At 32.0% G+C, this 19,432-nt stretch overlaps 2 protein-coding genes across 2 annotated transcripts; both read left to right on the top strand.

The window, feature by feature from the left end:
- Nucleotides 1–1,046: 1,046 nt before the first annotated feature.
- Nucleotides 1,047–9,334, top strand: LOC134724949 (uncharacterized). The gene is made up of 4 exons (XM_063588363.1): nt 1,047–1,237; nt 5,398–5,476; nt 5,888–6,051; nt 7,977–9,334. The coding sequence occupies exons 1-4, from the start codon at nt 1,189–1,191 to the stop codon at nt 8,225–8,227; spliced, it is 543 nt and encodes a 180-aa protein (XP_063444433.1). The 5' UTR covers nt 1,047–1,188; the 3' UTR covers nt 8,228–9,334.
- Nucleotides 9,335–11,056: 1,722 nt separating this feature from the next.
- LOC134708192 (microtubule-associated protein RP/EB family member 3-like) lies at nt 11,057–19,100 on the top strand. The gene is made up of 8 exons (XM_063568532.1): nt 11,057–11,191; nt 13,801–13,934; nt 14,544–14,582; nt 15,323–15,429; nt 15,752–15,911; nt 16,831–16,940; nt 17,586–17,738; nt 18,727–19,100. The coding sequence occupies exons 2-8, from the start codon at nt 13,808–13,810 to the stop codon at nt 18,766–18,768; spliced, it is 738 nt and encodes a 245-aa protein (XP_063424602.1). The 5' UTR covers nt 11,057–11,191; nt 13,801–13,807; the 3' UTR covers nt 18,769–19,100.
- The last annotated feature ends 332 nt before the right edge of the window (nt 19,101–19,432 follow it).

The following is a 19,432-nucleotide window of genomic DNA, read 5'->3' as shown; positions in this document are numbered from 1 at the left end:
CTCACTTCTTACTTATTATAGAATTTAAACTGTGGGGTCACCAAAGGTTCTTAACGCCTTTAATAATTAAATAATTCGAACAATTATTCAGGAATAACCTTTATGTTTTGATTTATATTATTGATATAAATCAACACATCATATCATTCCGGATTCGTTTTTCGAATTGCTTTATTTATGTGTTGAGAACCTTTGGTGACCCCACAGATTCAGTGTCTTTAACAATTACATAGTGAGCAGTGATTGTTACCGACAAACGTTCACCTAATCTGTACCAGTCGATGGGATAATTTAGGTCGTCAATCAATGGCCAGGACTACACTGTTTTAAATATGATTCTAGGCCCATATATAAATTGATTTTCATAATGTTACGTTAAGCAACCAACAATCAATCAATCATTATAATGTATATATATATTTGTACTTTGTAAATTTGCAGTAACCCTCTTGCCAAAATGTTATTGGAAAAGTTTATAGGATTATCTCAGTTTTATAATATACATTTTCTGAAAAAAAGAGAAAAATCACAACAATTCGTCCATCTTTTGAAATCCGTAATGTGTCACAGTGAACTTCGTCATATAAAACGCGTAACAGGAGTTACAATCCTTGTCTTTCGCGGTTATCAAGTTGTCAATCGTACCGTACCACGCCTCCTTCTTGTCTTATTGTCACATGAGGTCATGTGCATGCGAGTCATAATTTATTCTTAATCCGGTTTCTCACAAGCCCAAAGAAAAAGTCGTAAAAATCTTCAGATAAACTAGTTTGTTATATGTTTTATGAAGATAACATTTGAGTACACATCGTTTGGTGAAGAAGTTTCAAAATTAAAGAAAAAAAACCCACAGACTCGAGATGTTTTCACTTTTTGGGACCTTTTTTATTCTTTAGCCCAAAAGAGGGAAATAAATAAAAAATGATCCCATTTAGAAAAAATAAAATGTTATACGTTAGACGGTACCTACACCTGCGATCCTTTATTTGTGGTCTTACTTAATATAAAACATCGAGTGGACTTATATAAATTTTTGAATGTATACCGTTACATTTTAAAATTTATAAATATACTTATGTACCTTAAGGGTTATTTATAGAACTCAGGTATTTGAATTTCTACTATTGATCAGTGGGCCTTTTAAAATCAAACATCCGTGAAATAGTACAATTACCAAGAAGTTTCAAAATGGAAGGACGACAGTTGTATTTGTTTTTATTTACTTTTCTTGCTTCTGGTAGGTAGAATTTTATATAATTTATGAAGGAAGTCACATGTCAATACAAATGAAATAAAATAGTACATCAAATCGTAGCTATACCATCGGCTATTCTCATACCATCAGACAGTAGAACACGCAAAAACCATAATTATACTTTTAGACACATTTCAACCAAAAAAGATACATTTAAATACTCATTTTTTCCATATACCATAACTCAGTGGAACTTATTGCCAATGCAAACAGTCGCTGTCGCCACAGTCGACACTTTCAGAGAACAGCTCACACCAGCTGTTCTCCACAAATTCATCTAACTCATTATTAGCCTATGTACATAGTTTTAATCACAATTTTAATAAATTATGCACCTCAAATTTATTTCCAAATATTTTTGTTTTTGTTTTGGCCCTTTTGTTTTTGTAAATATATATATAGGCCACGCTGCGCGCGCAAACAGTAAATAATCTTCAGATCATTGAAGGACTACTGAAAACCTAAAGAAGAAGAAGAAATGATATCGATTAAAAGTTATGGGTTAGTTGACCAACTGTGTTACAAAAGAATATTTATGCAGATAATTAATGAACCATTATTATATGTACAATTTGAAAATAAATATACATGACATGATGAACAGTGTCCTTTTAATATCTTACTATTTTAATATAATACTAAATTTAAGTTGGTTTTGACTCTCATATAAAGACAACTAACGTGGATCGATTTTATCATTATACTTGTAGGTGATACTTTCGGTTATCGCCCTTGTCAACACTATTTTTTCTGTTTACATGTATACATGTATGATCGTATATCAATTGAAGATTACTTTCCTATACCGTTAACTTGTTCTATCTTGTCAACATGTTCATTGATATAAAATTTACTGATTTTGTCCTTTCCTTTATCGTTATCGTGATCGTCCTTGTTTAAAACTGTTAATTTTAAGTTTTCTGATTATTTTCATTTTAAAATTTATAGAAGGTGTGATTCACCACACCTTTTAAATAGTCAAAGTATTATGTCACAGACAACACTAAGTATCCTGATCCGAAATACGCAAAGGGGGCTAAATCCCAAAGAGAATTTATACTTTGTTTGGTCCAATCGCTCTGGGCTTCTTTCTGGGAAATACATTATACCATATCCGTCGTTTCACGCAAAGTTTACTCAAATAATATGTCACTAAAATGGAAGTAGATTCTGAACAAACTGAGAATGTCAATGAAGAAAAATCATGTGTCATAATTAACTGGTTTACACAATTGTTTAGATACTCTGATGAAGCTAACATAATATGTGTTAATTTTTTTAAAAGAGTTTTATATCATTCAACATGTCACGTAATACCATTAACGTTATTAACTTTTCTACACCAGATGCGCATTTACACTAATTTATTGTCAGTGATGCTCGAGGCTAAACTTTTTGAAAATTATTACTGTAAAAAAGAGCTCATGAAAGTTATAGTGACTTTGACATCAAGAATAGCAATTAAAGCGCTGTTCTTTTGCTGTTTGTGTGTGTGTTTGCTATGCATGTACTGATGTTCTGTCTTGGATAGAGAACCCACCTTTTTTTTAATTTTTCTTACATCGATTTGTTAATCGAATTATACATCATGTATTTCACACTCTTCCCTTCAATTACTCACTATTGTTAGTATTATACAGTATTTATAACAGCGCATTATTTAATATTAAAATTACCCTAAACGCTTTACAACATATATCAATTCAAATATATAAGTATTGCACTATTAAAGGCTTCGATCTGTGTGATAGTTGTTCACTTTATTGTTGGGATACTAGGTTCGAATCCTTCTACAAAACTGTCTGAATAATCTGTCATATAATAGTTATAAAATTGAGAATGGAAATGGGGAAGGTTTCTATGAGACAACAATCCGACCCTAGAATAGACAACAGCAGAAGGTCACAATAGGTCTTCAATGCAGCAAGAAATTCCCGCAACCGGAGGTGTCCTTCAGCTGGCTCCTTAACACATATATATACCAGTTCAGTTATATACGCCATACTAAACTCCGAATTATACACAAGAAACTAAATTAAAAATAATACAAGACTAACAAAGGCCAGAGGCTCCTGACTTGGGACAGGGGCAAAAATGCGACGGGGTTAAACATGTTTATGAGATCTCAAGTTGTATAGTTAACAAAGAATGGTTCGACTCTGTTCGAGAGACAACTTTTAATTTGCTTGAGTTTACAATAACACTGTCCTAAACCCTAAACTGTTCTGTGGTACACTTGATTGTTTGAATCTGTTCTACGGTAGAGCTGTCAGAATATGTAAGAATAAGGTAGAACTGTCAGAATCAGTTCTAGGATAGAACTATCAGATTGTGTTCTAGGGTCGAACAGGAACATATACATATATATATATATTGATGTTGGATTTTATTTGGCAATCGCCAATGGCAGTCAGCAGGGTTAACGAATATCAGTTGTTCAACCTGTTAGTCCAATGCGTTTTGTTTAAATATACTTTTTCACTTTTTTGGTCTTTTGGAAAATGTTGTTTGTGCTGTATTTAGACCCTTCTACAACGAAATTTGTTTTACATGCACACGTATAAAAATTGTGGTCTTTATCCAACGCAATCATTCATTTGGTTTGAACGTAGTTTTCAATTTAGACTAGTTTATATATTTTTTCATTTGAACTTGTATCATATTTTACTTCCAGTTTATATCATCCGTTCAACCTTTATTGACTCTTAAATTCAAGAGTCCATCATAGATTGAGGCTAAATTATATGGCTTCCAAATACCGTTTCGGTCCCTAACATCACCGAAGAGACATATATTGTCGAAATCTAGATCTGGTGTACAAAAAAAATATTGACACCTTATGTTTGTGGCATAACATCTGGGCCACAAGTTTATTGTTTTCTGTTTAGTATCAAGTTAAATGTATATTAAGATCCATTTTGTTACATCTCGTGATCAATTTTATTTAACAATCGCCAATGGCAGTCAGCAGAGTTAAAGAACATCAGTTGTTCAACCTGTTAGTCAAATGCGTTTTGTTTAAATATACTTTTTCACTTGTTTGGTCTTTTGAAAAATGTTGTTTGTGCTGTATTTAGACCCTTCTACAACGAAATTCGTTTTACAATACAATACAATACAATACAATAATAATTTATTAACGTCTCACCATCAATAATACAGTATAAACATTTCACATTGTAAAAGTAAACCTTTTTAAAATTATTAATGCCATTCTAAAAGAATTTACATTCACACGTATAAAAAATGCGGTTTTTATCGAACGCAATCATAGATTTTGAACGTAGTTTTCAATTTAGACTTGTTTATATATTGATGTTGGGTATACTGTTCCCAGGACAGAATTATCAGAATCTGTTCTATGATAGAACTGTCAGATTCGGTTCTAAAGTAAAACTATACTGATGTTTCATAGTCTTGTTTGGCAGTTTTTTCTCTATTTCTCATTATAATTTTAAGATCCAGCTGTCAAAGAAGTCAGACGCATTAAATGTTTCCTATGTAGTTACGACAATTCCTTGTCACCGTGGGAAAATGGAAAACATAATTGACATGTTAAAGGACGACATAGAATGCATTTCTTTCACTATTTTAGTACGAACACCGTTTCAAAAAAAATCTTCTAGATCAAAAACTGTCGCAATATGGTATGGTAAAATTGTTCATAAGTTTTCTAAGACATCATACACAGCTTTTTACAGTTCTAATAGAGTTGTTTTGAATACTGTCCGCCTCACATTTCCTGACACATTTTAAGAGATGTCAAAACTGATTTCAACTGTATTTGCCACTTAATGAGACGACTGTAAGTAAGAAAATTACTGTTGTATCCATTTTATTATTTGATATTAGTTTTTAATTCTTATGTTATAACACAAATTATATATTTATAGATTATTGTTGAGATGATCAATGATAATCTGTTTATCGCTTTTTTTTTTATATACCTATGACGACGTTGTCAATTTCATGTCAATTTCATTAGCAACGCCACGTGCCTCCTTAGTTTCTAGCGATATTTTCCATCTCAAGCGAGTAGCATGATATAAACAAATATTACAAAAAAAGATCAAAGGAAAAATGCACAAAATAGCGATATAAATGTATATATATGATTTGTAATTAATTTTGTTCTTTTGTAGTGATCCAGAGCACGGCTACATGTTATTACTACACCAGTAGTTATTACTGCTATTATTACTACACCTATGGCAGTCATTGGTAAGTAACTTATTAATAAGAAAATCAATGCTTCATTTTTGTATTGCGATATGAAACCTTTTAACCGAGAAAACTCAAAGGGGAAAAACTAGCATTTATATTCAAACTAAATCGTCGACCAACGCATGGCGAACTTGGTCTTCTCACATATGAACTTGTAACTTGTCATTTGTAATTGACGTCTAAGCTGAAATAAACGATTTTTTTAAATGTTGAAAATAAATTTCTTATTAACATACCGTGTGAAAAAGTACGGAAGCGTATTACGGCCATTATTTTTTTCTCTAAATTTTTCGACTTTAAACTTGGAGTTATCAAGTGAACTTTTATTCCGTAAATAAGCTAGTATAAACGTTTGTACAACATTGATAAATAATGGTGAAACTAATTTAAAATGTGGAAATATTACAGGAGCACCGCACGAATAATTGGTTCAGCTATCGGAGGAGGAATCAGTTTCGTAATTTGTATTGTGGTAATGGTTTTGTTATGTAGATTCTGTAAAAGACGTCCAGCTTACAATGGATCAACAATTGTTAATAATCAATCAGTCTCTACAGTGACTACCAATGCATGTAAGTTTATTTGAAAATAGATATAAGAAGATGTGGTATGAGTGCCAATTAGACAACTCTCTATCCAAGTCACAATTTATAAAAGTAAACAATTATAGTATAGGACAAATAACGGTCTTCAACAAGGAACATCGGTTCACACCGAAATACAAGCTATAACAAATCGCGCTAAAAATGTCTAGTGTCAAACCATTCAAACAGGAAATTAAACCAACGGTACAACCTATATAATAAAAAAAAACGAGTTGAAATAGAAGACCAACCAGCAGTAAACAGATCTTACCGAACTATCGATATCAGTACAGCCTTCCGTAACCAGAAAGACTTAAAATAATTGGTATTGTTATAGTCAGACCTGAATTTCCTTCCTAACCATAATCATTGTCAGTAGACTCTAGCAAAGGTAATGTCTTATTTTTAAACACATATATGATACAAAAAATTTGAATTCTAACTAATATTGCAAGTCTTTATCATGTAATGACTCTGCAAACGAGAAATAAAGGCAACAGTAGTATACCGCTGTTCAAAACTCATAAATCCATGGACAAAAAACAAAATCGGGGTAACAAACTAAAACCGCGGGAAACGCATTAAATATAAGAGGAGAACAACGACACAACACCGAAACGCAACACACACAGAAACGGACCAAGCATCAGACAAAACATCACGAGAATAACAAATATAACATGAAAACCAAATACATGAATTTTGAATAGACAAATACCGTGCCACGTCTTATCTCAATATCTCAAAAATAAGGGAAAACACAAACGACTCAACGTTAAAATGCAACACACACAGAAACGAACAATAATATAACAATGGCCATATTCCTGACTTGGTACAGGACACTTTTAAAGGGGAATAAAAGTGGTGGGTTGAACCTGGTTTTGTGGCATGCCAAACCTCGCACTTTAATGGCAAAGTTAAATATAACATTGAAATGACAACATAATATTACAGGACTACAATACAAATAAATAGGAGAACATATTAGACAAAGAAAAACATGATTAATAGATAACAAAAAGCATCAGGTTTAAAATTCAATACACCAAAAACGCGCCTTATTCACACAAGACTCACCAGTGACGCCCAGATATAAAAGATTGAAAGTGAAAAAAGTACAAAGTTGTACAGCACTGAAGATCAAAAGTTGAAAAGGTTTCGCCAAATACGGCATTGTTTTTATGCCCGGGATAGGAACATTATTATTATATAGAACAATTCATGTTATTACAAACAGTAAATTTTTTCAAATGAATATGAAAGAGATATACATAAAGAAACTGAAGTATTAACTAATTACAGAAAACTAAACCCGAATACATAACGCCGAGAAACGAGAAACGCGTCTGAATCATCAATAAACGACAACCACTGAACATCAAGTTCCTGACATAGGACAGGTGCAAACAAATGTTAACCACATATCAACCAATTTATCCACATCAATCTTGAAATAAGTAAAATGTTAAGTTTTATTTACTATTTTGAGATTTTCATGATTACCACATACTTTCACATATATCCAAAAATATCTCAAGGAAGGAAAATCAACTTAACAATAAACTAATTTGGATTATAACCCATGACACGGTGTAAATCTTGGTTTTACATAACCTATTACATAACAAGGAGTTGAATGTTGCAACAGTTCTATTGAGTAGAGAGTAAAGTGAACACTTCAAATAAGTTTCGTCAATGGACAAAGCAATGTATTTTATACAACACGCGAGGCATTGGGTCGCGTAATACCAAGGAACAGGGGAACAACGAACGACAATAGACACTTGCAACCTTAGCATTAAAGCCTGAAAGATCTATTTATTTATGTCAAAGACAACCTAAATTAGAAAATGAACTTTCGATAGCGTTTTTAAACTTGCGTGTATCTATATTCTTTATATAATTTACAGCTCAACAACAAGCCTACAGTGCTCCATACTATCCACAACAGCCAGGCTATCAACCACAGTACACATATCCTACTTACCCAGCCGGTCAACCAACTTACCCAGCCGGACAGCCAACTTACCCAACCGGCCAGCCAACGCAGCAACCCCCTATGGCGGGTTATTCTAATATAGCATATAATCCTCCATCGTACGAGGAAGCATCCTATCAAACTAAGCCAAACGAACAACCGACTGCACCAACGCCACAGTAAATGTGCGTCCACTAGTACAAAGGATAATATTTGCTAGCAGAGTGAGACATCATTTTAACTTTATTTAATTGAACTTTCCTTTTATATATTCGAATTCTTATTTTCTGTGTACAAATGCATGCGTATGTAACATTGATTTTATTCACCCAAGAACTTCAGAAAATACATTACTCGAATATATAGTGAACGCCTTTGACAATTATACCAAAGAACATAGCCATGAGTCTCAAATTGTTTTTTTTTATTATTATGAAATATATTTTAAAGGGTATAAGAAAACTGGGGTACTTTTGCCTTATCAAATAACTACATCGTTTTTGTTTACCTGAATATTTCTGAGTGATAAAAAAAAGGAAGAAAAAAAGCACTTCTAATTGTCCACAAATTGCATTTATGTTAAATTTAAACTTTTCTCAGGGCGAATTTATTATGTGCATAAATAATGCTTGTTAAGAGCTATATGATAATATACATCATGTTTAACAGCTTATATCTTCGTTATTTGGACTCTAAGATCTCCTGTCACTTATTCAATATACATCTTTAATATACTTATATTTTAATATATTGCTACAGTTGCATACTGACATGCTTTAAACAAATCCCGATTTGTCATTTCGTTATCATCGCTGGAGAAAAAAGGTAGTTCAGATAATCAACAAAGAAATGTTTGACACGATCGATTTTGATAGATAAAAGCTCTACCTTAGCAAATATAAATTGTAAGACTTATACATTGTGTTGATTTATAAATGTTCAATTCAAATTTATAAGTTACTTGAATAACAACATATGATTACTGCACAAAGAAATAATATGTATACATTTTGCATTTTTTTTTTAAAAACTGTATATATATAAATGTATTATTTTGTGAGTAATCATGCGCAGTATTATTATACAGAAATAGTAAATGTTTGACGTAAGGGGCCTTCGAACATTCCACTCATAATCATTCGAGTTGAGCAAATGTTCGATGTCATTGGAGTAAGATCATACAAATGTGGCATTGCTAAATTATATATATAGGTGCTATTCTAAATCCACAAGTTTTATGACATGGTGCTTTTTATAATTCTTGAAATAAAGTCTTTCATTTTATAGTAATATGTGTTTTTTATTGAAAATTAAGCAGTTAATCAAACATTAAATGAACATTATCCAAATTGGGATTTTTGTTGAATGAATTTTCACTATACATAATATTGAATATGAACATGAGTAATGTGTCAAAAGAGACATCAGCCAAAAAAAAATAGCCGAATGCCAACAATGGATTCAACACAGCGAGAAAATTCCGCTACTGGAGGAAGGCTTAATCTTTTACAGAATGTGTACTAGTTCAGTGACAATGAATGTCACACTAAACTCCAAAACATATAAATGAACTAAATTAAACAATAACATACAAGACCAAAAGGCCAGAGGACAGCATCAAAAATATGGCGAGGTTAAACATGTATTGAAAGATCTCAACCCTCCCCTAAACATCTCAACAATGTAGAATATACAAACACACAGCAAAAACTCAGTCCAGAAGAAGTCAGAGTCCGATTTCAAAATAGCTAACAAAAGAAACAACAGTTGTCGACACAGTGGCGGATCCAGAACTTTCACGAGGAGTGATGGACGTTCCCGTCATGCTAAAGTGCTTCCCTATATAATCAAACCAATTGTTCCCCACCAAAGGGGGGAGTGTAATAGTGTGTGTCAGTAATACAGAGATTCTTTAGTTAAAACCAAATACGTTGTTACATACCGATGACCAGCCAAATTAAATAAATTTGAGATATAAAAACACCATAAGATGGTGACATCGAAACTTCACCAACTAAAAATTGATGATTTAATTAACTATAGGAAAAGAAAAATCATCTATTTTATCATTAATTTTGGTATTAAGCTTTCCGTTGACGACATATTTATCAAAATCCAAGAAAGGGCAGTGTTTATTATGATTTTTTTTGCTGTAGTGTTCTTGCTTATACGAGAGGGTTCTGGGTGATAAAACCGAAGCCATTATGTCTAAAGTTTTTTTGACACAATCATAATTCGGTTGGCCGTTATGTTATATCTGTGTCACAGATGGTCATCATATGTTCTACTTGTAGCCAAAAGCTCTCCCTCTGTTTTTCTTGTCACTTATCACCAAATATTTACTTGACATTATCAACACGAAGGGTGTCACTAGACTAAAGCAGGGACTATCAAACTGTTCCGGAGCACTGATTTTCTTTTCGAAGTTTTACCGAGTTCGTGATGCTCAATCTTTATCCGTAGCATTAATTGTGCATCGACTGGTGTTGGTCTTTTATTTTCATTTTTTACCACGGCCCTGTCTGTTTTTCCCCCTGATATTTTCATATTCGAATGAAAGTAGTTAGCTAACTTACTTGTTATGTATAAACAATTCTGAAAATCTTGTTCATTAAAAAAAGTTCATGATGTATTTTGTCTTAAACTCTTAAACATATTGCATACCGTTCATTATTACAATTTTTTTTATATAAAGATCTTATGAACATCGCTTCTGTAAATAAAGCCACAATCAAAATTAATTGACATCTTTAATAATTAAAGTCTCCATAGAAATAAGACTCTTAAGCTTGTACAAATTAAATAAAAACTTACAAGAAATAAATGCAAAAAATCAATGGAAAACACTTTAAACATACAATTAATAATTCATCAAAACACAGGAGATTTAGCTGATTAACGATGGACTAGTTCTATTTGAAGAACAATAAAGCTTGACCTAGTAGAAATTTTTATTCTAGGAAATGAAATCGTTCGAGTTATGCATTAGCGAACCATAAAGATATAAATAATTCATACATGTACGTTGTAACACAAGTAGTAGAAGCAATTAATACTGGCTGTAAATCACTGAAGCAAATATATCGACATACTTTGTTAATTAATTTTTAATACTTTGTTTTGTATCTTCATACTGTTAGCCGGTAGGTAAGTCCAATTTTCGAAATATTCTCTACACGAAACAAAATGAGTAATTTAATTATCCGTGAAAGGTCATTTGAAAGGTGCACGTACATGCATGCATATTTTACAAATTGTGTACGATTTAAAATTAAAAAAGGGAAGATATCAACGAGACTTTCAAAACTCAAAATATGAAGAGAAACCGACAAACCGAGTTGCCACAAACGAAAAAAAATAAAATTCCATACGATGTATTACTTTAAATGACTAACATGTGCTTCGTGGACTCTAGTAAATATTTGTTTTTACTTTTCACATTTAAAAAATCGCCTTTAGCTGATCTTAGCTGATATGACGCCATTGAAGAAATTCTGATGACGTTTAGTACATTATACGACAAAGAACATCAATGATACATCGAATTAAGTTGTCGAGCGACACGTTCTCATCATTACCAAAGTATCCTATTGAGATGAACAACCAGCAGTAAGTCCAGTTAAATGAACATTTAAATAGGGTTGTGAAAGCAGTAATTATAGGCTATATCTATCTATGGAGTGATGTTACACTTTTATTTCGGGTAAGGGTGAAGGTCGGCACATGTTAAAGCGTTTAAATTCGCTGCATTTGTTTGAACCTGTCCTAAGTCAGGAATATGTTGTTTGGATGTTGTCGTTTGTTGATGCGGTTCATAAGTGTTTCTCGCTTTCCGTTTTTTTTTAGATAGATGAATTTGTTGATTTTCCTGATTGAATGATTTTACACTAGTCATTGTGGTGACCCGTTATAGTTTGCTGTTCGGTGTGAGCCACGGCTCTGTGGTGAAGGCCGTACTTTGACCTATTATGGTTTACTTTAACAAATTGTGATTTGAATGGAGAGTTGTCTTATTGACACTCATACCTCATCTTATGATATACCTCATCTTATGATATCTATTCAGTATTTTAATAAACATCTATGAAGAACTAAATAAACTCTGATTTCTAAGCTGATAAGAGATTAACTATGCCAATTTGATACCCGATTATACAGTTTTAGTTTTGGCGCTCCATATTAAAAAAAAGAGCAATTAAGACCAAGAGAGATACACGAAAGTTAATTAAGGCTTGATGCTGGATATAGTCGCTTTGGTATAACCTTAAAGGAGAAATGTAAAACGATGTAATGTTTACAGTGTGTGAGGAAGTAAAACAGTTTATTCCTTTGACCAAACATAACTTTAAGTACCTTCCATTATAATTTAGCTTGGTATGTCGAGTACACCAAGAGCATAATGTGTGATGCTGCTACTATCGTTGCGTGTTGTTAATCCTGTGTTCTATCAGTGCTGGAAAAGTTTTTTTTGTTTTTTTAAAGAAATATAATCATTTTCATAACACCCGGAGTGGACAACCGCAATACTTATATTGGAAATAATACTGAATCATTTATCTTTAAATTGTTTATATAGACAATAATAGTGCATTGACTTGACATATCAACGATATAAGGATGAGGCTTAGAAACGGGAAAATGCGAGGCTGAGCCGAGCATTTTCACGTTTCGGGCCGAATCCTTATATAGTTGATATGTCAAGTCAATGCACTATTATTGTCTTTATACTGCAATCTAAAAAAAGTTTTCAATTGTTGTTTAGTGTGTTAATTGTATTCATTTGATTTAAATATTGGAGAATCGGTTATCGATACCAGTGTTTTTACGCTCACTCAGTCTGTCAGAGGCTTTCCAGTGGGGATTTAAATATAATAAAAGAGTAAAGAACATGCAGGGACACGAGAAAAAAAGTTTATTACAAGTATTCAACATTTAAATCAACACACATGGTTGATTCCTCTGCTAATTATTCGTATGATGATCCTTATTTTTAGGTGTTTATAACCTTTTGCGACCCACGGTTTACATGTCTTTAAGACGTTCGAAATGACAGTTGGGTGTTACAGACGAACACTTACCTAATCTGACACATTCAATTGTTAATCTGATAGCGCCATGAAATGGTCTTGTCTACGCTGTTATGAAAATGATTCTTATCCTAATATGCTGTCACGCCTGATGCAAGTTTAGTCTTCAAAAGCCTAATCAGGGACGCTTGAAAAAAAAAGTTTTAAAAGGTATAAAAAGTATTAGACGATTAAGAGCATTGATGATCATAAGTTATGAAAGGTTTTACCAAATAATAATTCCTTGTATATGTTTTCTATATCTTTATCGGTGTATATGTTTGATTTTTTATGTCGCACCTTCGGATGCTTCTGCTTAATCAAGTTATATTCAATCATGTCTAGAATATAAACAAATTCAAACATCGGGAGAGGCACTTTTCTTTTTTCGCTGGTCCTCTTTAGGTGATTTTGTGTTTTTTAATTGTGGGATATATTTCTTGGGGTATCAACCAACTAAAGACATTTACCCAGCAATTGGATCATATTTATAGCATACTGGGGAAAATCGTGTAGCGAAATGTTTTTTGTGATTAAGAACTTATGTATAAAACACTGCCATTGAAAGGAGAATATTATCTTTAATGGTATCACATAAAGAAAGGATTCTATCTGACAATAGAACACATTTCTTTTATTATTAGTATTTCAATTATGCATGCTGACTACTGGTACCAACTTTCATTTCAGAAATAAAATGACAGCAATCAACGTACGATTAACTAACAATCATAATTCTCATAACCTGAGTAGAAATGACATCATTCATTGGATAAATAGTATCTTAAATACCAACTACAACAAGATCGAAGAGCTAAGTACAGGTAGTAATCCTTTTTACAAAAAAATGTATGTGCTGAAAACAGTTGCTTTATATTCTTGAAATTTTAGACGTATTTCGAAATTTAAAGAGAAACAAACAGAGAATTGGGCAAAAGCAGGAGTTAAAAAAACACAACAACACACAACCATTCTATATCACGGACGAAAACTTCAGACATGACACATATGTAGTATAGAGTGTTCATTCGTTTTTGCAATGACGATATTGCTTGGTATAACTGAAACATTGAACCAACTAAAAAAATCGGGAAATAATAATAAAAAAAATGGGTTGACAAAGGAAATGGAAAATGACAAAGACAATGCAAGGTTGTAATGTATACTGTCGTAACTGTTTGAGCTAAAATGTACATATCTGTTTTCATCAATTATAATAGTACATATACATTTTAATGCGATATACATACGTATATATACTAATCGAATTATTACAGGTTCGTATGTCTTTTGCATAAAGACAAATATAGCTACTCAGGGTTTAGAAATCCGAAATTCAGAATTTTTGTATATATCCTAAATTTGAACGGTAGCATTGTCATAAAAACGTACAAACAAATATAAGTCACTGTGAAACATATATTATATTACAGGGGCTGCTTATTGTCAGGCTGTTGATATACTGTTTCCTGGTACGTAATGAATAATACTGTCCAAAGATCAAACATGCAGTACACGAAAAAAAAACCACTATAATAACAGCTTTTTCTTGTTTGGAAAAAACTGGAAACTTAGTGTTTTTGGTAGAACAATCTTTCTTTTTGAATTTATTGAATAATCAGACAAAGTCCATTGAAAGAACATAAGATGAAAATATTCAAAGAAATACAACATATAAAAAATAAGCACACACAAATGACATTTTCTGCCTTTTTGCATGGCAAAAATGGAAGGTTATTGTTTTTGTTAAATTACCATTGCAACCATTTTTTTTTCTCATATAATAAGTTATGTTTTTTATCTAGACATACATATCATCATATATGTGCAATATCAAGAAAATTGAAGAATATGCCTGGCCACACGATTTTGATGGTTACAGGGAACAGTTGTAAAATATCATAATACATGTATAAGTAATCGAGTTGATAAAACCGAATCTGTCCGCCTTAAAAGAATCAAAGTAAAGGTGTGACTGTCAATGAAGGTTGGCATTGTAGCAGAAGTGACTCAATGAAAGCCGTTTTTAAATACCAAACCAGATAAGTCATTTAGTATAATTAGATTGGTGAAGTAAGTGCTTTTTTCGTGTTGTTGAGACAACTAGTTAAGTTAACCAAAGACAGATGCATAAAACTGACATGTAAAGTCGTTAACATTTGTTGATTCTAATAATTTTCTAGTTATTCACATGTTTTTGTACATAATATAGGTAAGGTACCACTTCAAAGAGTCAAAGTACAGACCAAACTGGAGCATGAATCTATAAATAACTTCAAAATACTACAGAATGCCTTCAATAAAACTGGAACAGACAAGGTAAGCTCATTCGTGTTTCTGCTCTATGGTCGGGTTGTTGTCTCTTTGACATTTTCCCCATTTTCATTCTCAATTTTATCATTATAATTATTTTGGGTTAAACAGGAGTTTGAATTGCTCAGTATAATGCATATTTCATAACTTTGAAGAATGGAAGTGTTTTAATAGCACACTATGTATTATTTAATCAACATTTTCATTTTTGAGCTTTTAAATTAAATGATTGTTCTTAGTTCAAGTATGTCAGCCTCTATAATTCCTTAACCATTTATACATACATAGCATTGCACCCAGGAAATAAAATTAATACTTTGTACTTTAGATAATTCCAGTCGAGCGCTTGGTAAAGGGAAGGTTTCAAGATAATTTTGAATTTGTTCAATGGTTCAAATTGTACTTTGATGCAAACTGTAGAGGTATGAAATACAGCCAACCACAAGATAGACCACAGTCTGTCATTGCCAGACGATCAAAGAGATCATGTAAGTTATTTTAGTCAGAACAGGACACCAAAGGGAATTAACTCAGCAAAGCCAGAATAAGCAATTTAGAAATAGTACATTTATAGTAATTTTACAACAATAATATAAAAGTATAATTGTATTATATATGTAATGTGTTACAGTACTACTAGAATCCAAGCTACCAGAACAGGCTTATTATTTACATTTGAATTTCAAAAATATGCCAACACCTCTTAATAAGAAGAAAATGTTGTATTTTTATTAACTTTTAATGTAGAACGAGTATGTGTACATGTTAAACTTTATGATATATAATGACACATCAAAATACTTAATTATCATACTATCACATTAATATGCTCAACAAAGTGGACCTAAGATGAACTCTTTTATGTAGCCTTTTTCATGTATATATAGATCCTAACGTTTCTGCGTAATTATACATCCATGAATTTCATTTATTTGGGTGTGAGTGTTCCATTAGAAGGTAAAGTTTGAATAGCGCTTTCGAGTCAGTTTTTTATACTCGTACATGTACTCGAAAATCAACCAATCAAAATGCTGGATTTCATGTTTCGAGCATGATATTTATGCTCCAAGCACTGAGCAAAGTTTTATGACTTCAACCCGAAATTTATAAAGTGTTAATGTCATTTAATATAAAATTATTTTGAATCGACAAAACAAACAGCATAGTGCCAATCCATTCAAATTATGGCAATTAGTATTGACAAAGTAGTATGGGTACTATGGCCAGTTTAATGCAAAACTATTTATTTTCATGACAATGGGTCATCATACGCATAATGAACATACTTAAAAACAAAAGAACAAACAAAGAAGACTGTTGCGGACGTATTTTTGTCATATTCTAAACAAAGATCTAGAAAAATACCCCTTACATGGTTTCCTAATGGAATTATTTGAATTATTGTAGCAAGAAACGCAAACAAGAGCTCAGCCTCATCCTCATCCACATATCGAGTGGAATCTGGAGGTCGACCTAGTAGTGAATTAGATGTAGAACTTGACGAACTTAGGCAGCAGGTATGCATTGGTTAATTTATAGCAACAAATGACTGAAGTACAAACAAGGAGATAAGGTATGATTTAAAATGCCAAATGACAACTTTAAAGTTGAGTTCCATTGAATAAACTATCAAATTTAAAGAATTTCAAACAACCTAAAGAATAACAACAACGGATCAGAGCTCTTTTTTTTTTATCAGATTTAAAATAATGTTGATAGATATAAGAAGATGTGGTATGTGCCAACTCTTCATTCCAGGCACAATTTATGAAAGTAAACCATTATAGGTCAAAGAACGGTCTTCAATGATGCCGGTATAAAACAAAAACTTGCTACCGGGTTGCTCACTAGTGTACCTCCAGACTCGAACAGTCCACCCGCAGAGATATCGTAGTGAAACATTAACGATATCAATGTTACTGCACCAAATGCTTATTTAAACAGTTAGTTCTCTTTAGTGATGCTCTTAATCAAAATGTTTTAAAAATCCAGAAACTAGTTCAAAGTGAACGAATTGACAAATCTTTCGAGAACATCAAAACGAATCCAAACCGAGGCCAAAATTCATATTGACGACCAATTTTCCCTTAGGGATTTAAAACAACTAGAATAAATCGGGTCATAAATTCATTGCTTTGAATAATAGTGTTTCATTTTACCAGATTATGGAGGTTAAAATGGACAAGGAATCCTTAGAAAAAGAACGAGACTTCTACTTCGACAAATTACGTCAAATTGAAGTATTATGCCAATCTGAAGACTATGAAGATGAGCGAATGTCACAGCATGTAATGGACGTGCTATGTGCTTATGAGGTAAATAATATGGAATTACATGTATTAAAAAATTAATAAATTACTGTTGTGTTTTGATGAATACTAAAACATATTATATGGTTAATTAGATACGACTATACTTTTAAAGAATTGCGCTTCGGATTGTAATTAGTTATATTTCGGATTGTAATTAGTTATATTAAGAATATGTGGTATTCATGAGTGTCAATGAGACAACTCTACATCAAAAGTCACAATTTGTAAAAGTAAACCATTAAAGGTTAAAGTACGGTCCTCAACACGGAGCCTTGGCTCGCACCGATCAGTAGGTTATAAAGGGCCCCGAAAATGTCTAGTGTAAAAACATTCAAACAGGAAAAACAACCGTCTAATCTATTAAGGAAAAAAAATGAAACACTTACGAACCACACCAACAAACGGCAACCACTGAGCATCAGCTTCCTGTCTTAAGACAGGTGCTAACAATGTCCGGATGTCTCTTGTTAAGCGTTACAACTGCGTTAGGTGTTTTTTAATCGTCTGATTTTCGTTTACCTTGCATAATGTTTTTTTTTATCTTTCCACTTTTTTTGTTTTGACAATTTTCTAAATTATATACAATGCAATTTAAATTTTATTTGATAAAACGTAAAGATCTGCAGCGCTATCAACATTGGACGACAGACACATTTCAAAAACACTAATTGACAAGGTTTCAGACTTTTATCAAACTTAGATGGAATGAACAATATCAAGTAGTTAATATTTTCGCATGTTGACTAGATTAAGAGTAAGGGACCAAACCCAATATGTTTTGCAAATTAACTTTACTAAAAATTATCAGTATCAGACATTGTCAAAACAGCTACAAGTAGCAAAAAAAACAATAAAAACATCCATCACTCTGTAAAGACGAATTCTCAGTTTTTAAAGCTAGCTCAAAGTTTCTTATCTCCACGCTTATACTGTCGGTGTCCAATCAATTATAATTTTAATGAAATAAAAATTCAAATGCGTTTTGCTTCAGGATGGATTCGAACCACCAGTGGAGGAATATGAAGAATATTGACACGTTACAGAACCTAAGGGAATCAGATAGTTATCTAAAGGACTTTTAATTACAATCGATGTCTTTGATTTTATGTCTTTTTTTTCTTCATGGAAATGGTTGTTGTCTTCAAGTTTTATCTTCATTTAAAAACATGTCACTGGAATTCATGCATGTCGAGAAAAAATATGATACGTTAAAAAGAACAGCAGAAATAAATCCCACACAGTACAAAACACTACATCAAACACATCTCTTATAAAGATAATACAAATGCAAATATCCAGCTTTGATGCATCGAAGTTCGTAACTGATATAAAATATAAACTAACTTCGAAAAGCTGAAATAAAGGGAAAAGATAGGAAAAAACTACGCATATAAGCCAAATTTCATTTATTTCAAATTTCCACGGGTTAATATCAGTATTTTAATACCGATGTGTGACTTTTCAATGTCAGCTTATAAATAAGCAGCATATGTATACTAGATAAAAGTGAACTTATATGAAATTTGCAAATCAAATATGTTGTAAGCATAAATATTAGAACAAAGCACGAATTGTAAAATATTTTTCATAAACTGTATAAATGTTCTCTTATAATATAGTAAATTAGTATTTCTCTCTCTTGGCTTAATAACTTTTTATTACAATTCAATTCAATATTGAAATACTGCATCTTCATC

Source organism: Mytilus trossulus, chromosome 1 (assembly GCF_036588685.1).
Source record: "Mytilus trossulus isolate FHL-02 chromosome 1, PNRI_Mtr1.1.1.hap1, whole genome shotgun sequence".
Taxonomy (NCBI): domain Eukaryota; kingdom Metazoa; phylum Mollusca; class Bivalvia; order Mytilida; family Mytilidae; genus Mytilus; species Mytilus trossulus.
The sequence above is the reverse complement of the archived record's forward strand: the minus strand, read 5'-3'. Positions and strand labels throughout refer to the sequence as shown.